We start from the raw sequence: 10,000 nt of genomic DNA on the forward strand, positions 1-10,000 counted from the left end.
GCACACAACAAGCCCAATACACACCACACAAAGCAATGCACGCCACACACACACGAACACACACAGCCACACACATCACGAACACACAGCACCACACACACACACACACACACACACACACACAGGGGTGAGCAAGACTCTTCCACCTCATCCTACACCCCACCCCTCCAGTGTGTTTATCCTTTTCACACACACACACACACACACACACACACAGACAGACACACACACACACACACACACACAGACACACACACACACAGACACACACACACACACATACACAGACACACACACACAACACACACACAGACAGACACACACACACACACACAGACACACACACACACACACACACAGACACACACACACACACACACAGACAGACACACACACACACACACAGACACACACACACACACACAGATACACACACACACATACACACACAGACACACACAAACACACACACACACAGACACACAACACACACAGACACACACACACACACACAGGCACAAACACACACACACACACAGACACACACACACAGACACACACACACACACACACACACACACACACACACACACACACACACCCTACCTGGCGTGCCGGGGGCTCTGGGGGGAGGAAGCGCACGGCGGTCAGGCCGAAGGGGCTCCTCTTCATCCCCCGAGGTCTTCTTCAGCAGCTCCAGGGCGCAGCGCGGGTCGTTGTACACGCCAACAGGTGGGCGCCAGCGCCTTCACCGGCTTGAAGCGCTGTGGAGGGACGGAAGGGGAGGGGAGAGGGGAGGGGGGGGAGGAGGGGAGGGGAGGGAGGGGGGGGAGGAGGGAGGGGGAGGGGAGGGGGGGAGAGGAGGGGAGGGGTGGGGTGAGGGAGGGGAGGGGGACGAGGGAGAGGGGGAGGAAGAGGGGGGAGGGGGGTGTCATCATATAGAAAGGGGTTAGTGGGTAACTTTTTAGTAAACAAGGTCCTCTCGTATTCACACCATCCCTTACTACTATCGCTCTCTCTGTCTCCTGATGTATCTGTCTATATCTCTTTATCTCTCTATTGATCTGTCTATCTATCTATCTATCTGTCTGTCTCTTGATGTATCTGTCTATATCTCTTTATCTCTCTATTGATCTGTCTATCTATGTATGTATGTATGTATGTATGTATGTATGTATGTATGTATGTATGTATGTATGTGTGTTATGTATGTATGTATGTATGTATGTATGTATCAGTATCTATCTAACTATCTCTCTATCTATATATATATATATATATCCGTCTATCTCTATCCATCTCTCTATCTACAGTATCTATCTATCTCTGTCTCTCTCTCTCTATATATACAGTATATATATATATATATATTATACAGTATATATATATATATATATATATATTAGTATATATATATATATATACATATATCCGTCCATCTCTCTATCTCTCTTTCTCTATCTATCTCTCAATCTGTTGCTCCTCAGACTCAGGCATGTATGCTATTCATGAATATATACAATAACCAGCCACGGCGGGGGGCCTCTCTCTTCTCTCTCTCTCTCTCTATCTCTTCTTTTTCTTTCTCTCTCTCTCTCCTCTCTCTGTCTTCTCTGTCTCTCTCTCTCTCTCTCCTCTCTCTGTCTTCTCTCTCTCTTTCTCCCTCTCTCTCTCTCTCTCAGAAGCCCAAGGTAAAGAGAGGCGATTTCAGGGAGGAAAAAAATAAATAAGGTTCCTTCCAGTCCACTTCAGCTCTCTGCATCCAAAACAAGATCCCCTCCCGATCGATTCCCACGTTCCACTTACACGAAGCCAGCCACGAAGCCAGAGAAAAAAGAAGCAGCTGTATAAATTATGAAGAGTGCAATGTGTATTAGTAATGTGTTGTTGAATTATGGGAGCTTTTACAGAACGGGGGGCGAAGAGGGTAGGGGGGTTGGGGGGTTAGAGGGGGAGTGGTGGTGGTGGTGGTGGGGTGCGGAGGAGGATGATGAGGGCGCGGGGGGGGGGGGGGGGGGTTTCAGACGAAGCTGAAATATGGCAGGTTTGTATTATTAAAGTGCAGTATTAACTCATGTTCGACTGCGGGGGATTGACGCCACAGCTGTGCCTGCAACAACACAACATAACACACTGCCCAGCCCGCGGTGTCTATATAGGTTATTAGATGGTGGGGGGGGGGGGGGGGGGAGAGGAGAGGAGAGGAAAGGAAAGGAGGGAAGTGAGAAGGAGGAAAGGAGGGGAAGAGAAGGAGGGGAGAGAGGAGGGAGGAGAGGAGAGAAGAGGAGGGGGGGGAGGGGAGAGAAGAGAGGAGAGGAGGGGAGAGGACGAGAAGGGGAGAGGAGAGAGGAGAGGACAGGGGGAGAGGAGAGGAGAAGAGAGGAGAGGAGGGGGAGAGGAGAGAGAAGGGGGAGAGGAGAGGAGAGAGGAGAGAGGAGAGGAAAGGAGGAGGAGGAGAGAAGAGAGCAGAGGAAAGGAGTCCAGCTGCTCCTCTCATCACTCCGGGATTGAGGAGAGTCAGGCGGAGCTGGGCGGAGCGCTGGGGGAGGAGGGGGGGGGGAGGATCAGAGGGCTCTGAGCGGCGTCACAGGGCCCAGCCCAGTGCTGGCTCAGCGTGGGTCCACAGGAAGCAGGTCAGAACCCAGCAATCACCCCCCGATCCAGAACCACCCCCCCAAGCCCCTACTAGAGAGAGAGAGAGTGTGTGTGTGTGTGTGTGTGTGTGTGTGTGTGTGTGTGTGTGTGTGAGTGTGTGAGTGTGAGTGTGAGTGTGAGTGTGAGTGTGAGTGTGAGTGTGAGTGTGAGTGTGAGTGTGAGTGTGCGTGCGTGTGCGTGTGCGTGCGTGCGTGTCGGGGTGTGGGTGAGTGTGAGCGTGTGCGCGAGCGAGCGTGTGTGTGTGTGTGTATGAGAGTGTGTGTGTGTGCGTGTGTGCGTGTGTGTGTGTGTGTGTGTGTGTGTGTGTGTGTGTGAGGAGTTAAGAGGGTGTTAATGAAGGCTGCCTGAGAGTATGGTGTGTCGTGTGTGTGTGTGTGTGTGTGTGTGTGTGTGTGTGTGTGTGTGTGTGTGTGTGTGTGCGTGCGTGTGTGTGTGCTGCTGCTCGTGCTCGCACGTGAGCTGTCAGGAGCTTCTCAAATTCTATCGACACGACGCCAAAGCATCAGAGTTTCAGCTCAGAGATTTTATGTCAAACCCCCCCCCCCCCCCATCTTTAATCCCTCTGAAACCCCCCAGCTCTCTCTCACACACCAGGGAGGAGAAGCGTGGATTTAATTCGTTGGGCTTTGTGATCTTCTGAAACATGGAAGTAGATCTTTATCTGGCTGTGAGTCGATATTCAGACGCCTTTCAGGATGGATTTGAAAAGACTTCAGGCAGATATTTTCTCTCGGATTTTTCAGATTGTCAGAAAGAACATCAACCGAACCGGGCGTTTTAGCAATTTTGTGTCGAGCGAACAACGTCAGGGTAACAATGGTGATAGATACCACAGCGCTGTAACGCTGTCTCACCTGTTCTCAGGTGTGTGTGTGTGTGGGGGGGGGGGGGGGCAGTGGTAAACAGAGGTGTCTTCAGTAAATGGACTGCATTTATAGAGTGTGATTCCAAAGCGCTTTTACAACGGCCTCTCATTAACCCGTTCACACACACACATTTCACGGCGGCAAGCTACCATGCAAGGCGCCATTCCAAGGCCCCGCTCATTGGGAGCAATTTGGAGTTCAGTGTCTTGCCCAAGGACACCTCGACACGTGGCCAGCCGGGGTTCGAACCTACCGACCTTGCGATCATTAGACAGCCGGCGGCACTACCTCCTGAGCCACAGCCGCTCCAGTACCATCATGTGCACTGGAAAAATCAATCGATGGCCTTGAAAATAGCGCCTCTCGACCCGCTAAGCATCACTGCCATCGACCCCCCAAATATGCTTAAATTCCGTTTAAAAAAACCCCTTAAGACCATTGACTGCCAAAGACGCCAATTGGCGTCTTATAGAATAGTAACGTTGACTGCCAAAGACGCCAATTGGCGTCTTATAGTTTTTTTTTTTTTTTTCGCGGGGATCGCGTTATTGACATGTTCTACACCTAGCGAGTGAATTTCAGACTAGGGTGTAATGTATTTCGGTCCCAGATGGGGGGCAGTAGTTCGATAAAAAAACCTGGAGAAGGAAGTGGCTTGCTGTGGGTTGTAGTAATTGGCGAAACGGATCAGGGTATGTGCCAAACCGCGGCGCGGAGCATTGCGCGGCGCGGAGCATTGCGAAGCATCGCGGCCATCGCGCGCGACTCTTCAAACAGTTCAGAGTCGGATGATACAGAAAAAGTGCAGAAAAAAAAAATGCAGAAAAAGCTTGTTTTCTCTGTTTATTGGTCAAAATCAGGTGTTTTTGCTGAAACCACCCTATGTTCTACGGCCGATTTCTAAACACTCAAAGAGGCTAGAAACAAACTTTCTTTTTCTGATGAAAGAAGAGAGTCTAAAGTTTTGGTAGATAATGTTCAATGTTTATGTAGTCCGAAAAGTCAATATTTGGTGGGTCTTCAAAGTTCAGCGAAAATGCCCCAAAAGTCTGGCAGTGTGGAGCTCTCCGCTCTGAACATGGCTGGCAGTCAAAGTGTCTTTAAGACACACAACACAAAACAGTCAATCGGTTTATTTGGCCTAAAGTCAATCCCTAGTTATCTCCTTCAAGACCGTAAAAGAAACCGTCTCTGGTCTCCATCACAGAAGGCCAAAAAGACTGTGGCAGTTTGGCTAGTATAGTGCGCCCAAAAAGATGGCCGACACAGAACTGGAACACCTGGTGGCCGTGGTAACCGTTGTTATTGTTGTTGCAGAGAAGCTACACATTCAGATGGCCGACACCGACACCATGGCAACCAAAGCATCATTTGACTGAACATTCCGACGGTGATTTTGAGTTTGAAGTCGGTCGTTCGTAAAGCTGGAAGCTAAAATCGTCCAAATGGTACAACACAAGATGGCCGCCGTATACACCCTCCATGGAAACGCTGATCTGGGCAGGTCAGTTCTTCTCCATCCCCGCCATCTAACCCCACCCCACCTCCCTCCTTCTACCACACACAAAAACACACACACACACACATAAACACACACAACACGCACACACACACCACACACACACACACACACAATAAACACACACAACACACACACACACACCACACACACACCACACACACACACACACACACAACACACACACACACACACACACACACTCCAACACACATACACACACACACACACACACACCCTGCCCCCCCCAGTGTGACAGAGACAGATCTCTGTAGGAGGTTTTGCGATAGTGTTTCCTGTCCGAGGGGGACTGCTTCCTGCCAGACCGCTGCACGCCACAGGAAACAAGATGGATGCCCGCCCCGCGGCCCTGTCTGTCTGTCTGTCTGACGGACACTTCCTGTCTCAGCCTGTCAGCTGACGGGGCTGGCAGCCAATACATCTCCTCAGAGCTGCCCCCTGTCTGTGTGTGTGTGTGTGTGTGTGTGTGTGTGTGTGTGTGTGTGTGTGTGTGTGTGTGCATATCTGCGTGCATGCATGTGTGTGTGTATTTGTGTGCGTGCGTGCATGTGCGCGTGTGTGTGCGCATGTCTGCGTGTGCATGTGTGTGTGTGTGTGTGTGTGTGTGTGTGTGTGTGTGTGTGTGTGTGTGACAGAGCCTTCCAGCATCTTGACACTGCGGCCAGAGAGACGCTAACTAGAGCAGAACAGGACCAGAGCTGAGAGCTCATCATCAACCATAGAAATACAGCACATAGAACAGACACATGTAGAAATACAGCACATAGAACAGACACATGTAGAAATACAGCAACTAGAACAGACACATGTAGAAATACAGCAACTAGAACAGACACATGTAGAAATACAGCACATAGAACCGACACATGTAGAAATACAGCAACTAGAACAGACACATGTAGAAATACAGCAACTAGAACAGACACATGTAGAAATACAGCAACTAGAACAGACACATGTAGAAATACAGCAACTAGAACAGACACATGTAGAAATACAGCAACTAGAACAGACACATGTAGAAATACAGCGACTAGAACAGACACATGTAGAAATACAGCAACTAGAACCATAGAAATACAGCAACTAGAACCATAGAAGTACAGCAACTAGAACCATAGAAATACAGCAACTAGAACCATAGAAATACAGCAACTAGAACCATAGAAATACAGCAACTAGAACCGTAGAAATACAGCAACTAGAACAGACACATGTAGAAATACAGCACGTATAACAGACACATGTAGAAATACAGCAACTAGAACCATAGAAGTACAGCAACTAGAACCATAGAAATAGAGCAACTAGAACCATAGAAATACAGCAACTAGAACCGTAGAAATATAGCAACTAGAACAGACACATGTAGAAATACAGCACGTATAACAGACACATGTAGAAATACAGCAACTAGAACCATAGAAATACAGCAACTAGAACCATAGAAGTACAGCAACTAGAACCATAGAAATACAGCAACTAGAACCATAGAAATACAGCAACTAGAACCATAGAAATACAGCAACTAGAACCGTAGAAATACAGCAACTAGAACAGACACATGTAGAAATACAGCACGTATAACAGACACATGTAGAAATACAGCAACTAGAACCATAGAAGTACAGCAACTAGAACCATAGAAATAGAGCAACTAGAACCATAGAAATACAGCAACTAGAACCGTAGAAATATAGCAACTAGAACAGACACATGTAGAAATACAGCACGTATAACAGACACATGTAGAAATACAGCAACTAGAACCATAGAAATACAGCAACTAGAACCATAGAAGTACAGCAACTAGAACCATAGAAATACAGCAACTAGAACCATAGAAGTACAGCAACTAGAACCGTAGAAATACAGCAACTAGAACCGTAGAAATACAGCACGTATAACAGACACACATCTCTCTGACACGTGCAGCAGACTCGGGAATAACGCCAGCTCTATTTAAAGGGGCTATCTGTAATTCGGGTAGATCCATTTTTGGACTTTTGGACTAAATTAATGATGTTACAGTATAGCCGTCGACTCTTGAAGAACATGACTTATTAATGGCTGCATGAGCTTTGATCATATATCATGTCTTACCCCCGTCAGAAGCCAACATATGTGTGGGCAGCTGGTGAAAGCGGGGGGAACAAGTTCGGTAATCAATCCAAATGTGATGTTCAGACTTTTATTCTGAAACATGTTAATATATCTCAACGTTGTTGATTAATGACACGCTCGCTAGTCAAGCCGATATTGTTTACATGTGTTTACAGCTGCCGTCAGATATAAGCTTGTTTTTTTACTATTTTTTGTACGTTTTTTACTAAACAACGCGATTGTAAACAAACATGGTTAACACTATTGTGATGATTTCCATGAATTAAATTCGTCTTAAAATGCGTCTCTCTCTCTCTCTCTCTCTCCCTCCCTCCTACCTCCTTCTCTCTCTCTCTCTCTCTCTCTCTCTCTCTCTCTCTCTCTCTCTCTCTCTCTCTCCCTCTCTCCCCCTCTCTCTCTCCCTCCCCCCTCCCTCCCCTCCCCCTCCCTCTCTCTCTCTCCCTCCCTCTCTCATTCCTTAAAAAGTTATATTCAAAGTAACAAACAAAATGAATATGTTGCCGTGGGTGGTGTGGTGTGGTGTGGCATGAACGTGTGTGTCATCCCTCTGCTGTTTACCAATAACAGTGGCGGGGAGCCCCGCTTTTGTTGTTTGAATCGCAGATCGTGGCTTTAAAGCACTCACCCACTTTTACACAAGGCGTTTTAACAGCAACTGCTAACTGAGTTATATCACTCGCCTTCCCCCCCACCGCCACACTCCCGGAAGAGGCAGCTTAGCTGATAGTCATAAATCATGAATCATCATTGATTGCATTTATATATAAAGAGCTTTTTCTAGACACACACCGCGAGGGCTTACTCTGTAAGGGGAGAGAATTCACCTCACCGCTACCGATGTGGAACACCGCTACCCAGGAGGCATTATGTAAAACACCACGGGGTCTCTTTTAGAGTTTAATGAAGGTTAAACAGGGGTCTCTATTAGAGTTTAATGAAGGTTAAACAGAGCTCTCTATTAGAGTTTAATGAAGGTTAAACAGAGCTCTATTAGAGTTTAATGAAGGTTAAACAGAGCTCTATTAGAGTTTAATGAAGGTTAAACAGAGCTCTATTAGAACAGGGGTCTCTATTAGAGTTTAATGAAGGTTAAACAGGTCTCTCTATTAGAGTTTAATGAAGGTTAAACAGGGGTCTCTCTATTAGAGTTTAATGAAGGTTAAACAGGGGTCTCTCTATTAGAGTTTAATGAAGGTTAAACAGGTCTCTATATTAGAGTTTAATGAAGGTTAAACAGGTCTCTCTATTAGAGTTTAATGAAGGTTAAACAGGGGTCTCTTTTAGAGTTTACTGAAGGTTAAGCGGGGGTCGGAGGGGGGGTTTACCTGTGTCTGGGAGAGGAAGGGGGGGTTTACCTGTGTCTGGGAGAGGAAGGGGGGGGGGTTTTACCTGTGTCTGGGAGAGGAAGGTGGGGGTTTACCTGTGTCTGGGAGAGGGAAGGGGGGGGGGTTTACCTGTGTCTGGGAGAGGAGTGGGGGGGTTTACCTGTGTCTGGGAGAGGAAGGGGGGGTTTACCTGTGTCTCAGAGAGGAGGGGGGGGGGGGTTTACCTGTGTCTGGGAGAGGAAGGGGGGGCTGAAGATGGACAGGCCGCCGTGCGGGGTGCAGGGCTTCTCAAACTGACTCCTGATGTGATACTGACCCGGACCTGGGACCCCTATAGAGGGAGGGGGGGGCGGAGGGGTAGAGAGAGAGGGGGTGAGGGGGGTGATGATGAGTTATTGGTTTATCTCTCAGAAAGGGAGGAGGAGGATTCTGAAATAAAAGATACATGAACAGGGGGGGGGGGGAGAGGAAGACGAGAGGGGGGTATGGGTAGAGTTAGGAGAGGGGGGGGGTAGTAGAGAGAGGTGGGGGGAAAGGGAGAGGGCGGGTAGGGGGGGTAGGAGAGAGAGGGGAGGGGGGAGAGGAGGGGGGGTAGAGAGAGGGGAGGAGGGGGGGTAGAGAGAGGGGAGAGGAGGGAGGGGTAGTAGTAGAGAGGTGGGGGGAAAGGGAGAGGGAAGTAGAGAGTGGGGAGGGGGGGAGAGAGAGGGGAGAGGAGGGTGAGGGTAGTAGAGAGAGGTGGGGTGGGAAAGGGAGAGGGTGGGTAGAGAGAGGGGAGGGGGGGAAGAAAGGATGAGAGTATTGGTTTATCTCTCAGAAGGGTAAGGGGGGATGATTCTGAAATAAAAGATACATGAAGACTCTCAGATGGCCAGAGATGGAGGAGACAGAAATTAGGAGGAGAGAGAGAGGGAGAGAGGGGGTGAGGGAGAGGGAGGAGGGAGGGGGAGGGAGAGGGGGAGGGAGAGAGAGAGGGGAGGAGGGGGAGGGGGATAGGGAGGGGAGGGGAGAGAGAAGAGGGGGGGGAGTGAGGGGGAGGAGGGAGGGAGGGAGAGAAGAGGGGGGGAGGGGGGAGGGAGGGAGAGAAGAGGGGGGAGGGAGGAGGGAGGAGGGAGGGGAGAGAGAGAGGGAGGGGGGGAGGGGGAGAGAGAGAGTGAGAGAAGAGGAGGAGGGTTGTTTAGACTGTAGTTTCCCAGGGAGGAACAGTGGGAACATGATGTATAGACCGGGGTCTAAGACTGGGGCTGTAAACACACACACACACACACACACACACACACACACAACACACACTCTCTCTCAACACAGACTCACACACACACACACACACACACACACAGACTCACACACAGACTCACACACACACACACACACACACAGACTCACACACAGACTCACACACAGACTCACACACAGACTCACACACACACACACAGACTCACACACAGACTCACACACACACACACACGTACACACACACACACTCTCTCACA

At 48.9% G+C, this 10,000-nt stretch overlaps 1 protein-coding gene across 1 annotated transcript in view; it reads right to left on the bottom strand.

Annotated features, from left to right (window-relative positions):
* Window positions 1-147: 147 nt before the first annotated feature.
* stpg2 (sperm-tail PG-rich repeat containing 2) overlaps window positions 148-10,000 on the bottom strand; it is a gene marked incomplete at both ends in the record, with an annotated part of 29,927 nt that continues 20,074 nt past the window's right edge. The window contains 6 exon segments of the mRNA XM_080532936.1: window positions 148-181; window positions 602-675; window positions 677-736; window positions 738-764; window positions 8,735-8,838; window position 8,841. Of these exon segments, the coding sequence (XP_080389062.1) occupies window positions 148-181; window positions 602-675; window positions 677-736; window positions 738-764; window positions 8,735-8,838; window position 8,841 (300 nt within the window).

Source organism: Nansenia antarctica, assembly GCF_963989245.1.
Source record: "Nansenia antarctica genome assembly, chromosome: 5".
Lineage (NCBI taxonomy): Eukaryota > Metazoa > Chordata > Actinopteri > Argentiniformes > Microstomatidae > Nansenia > Nansenia antarctica.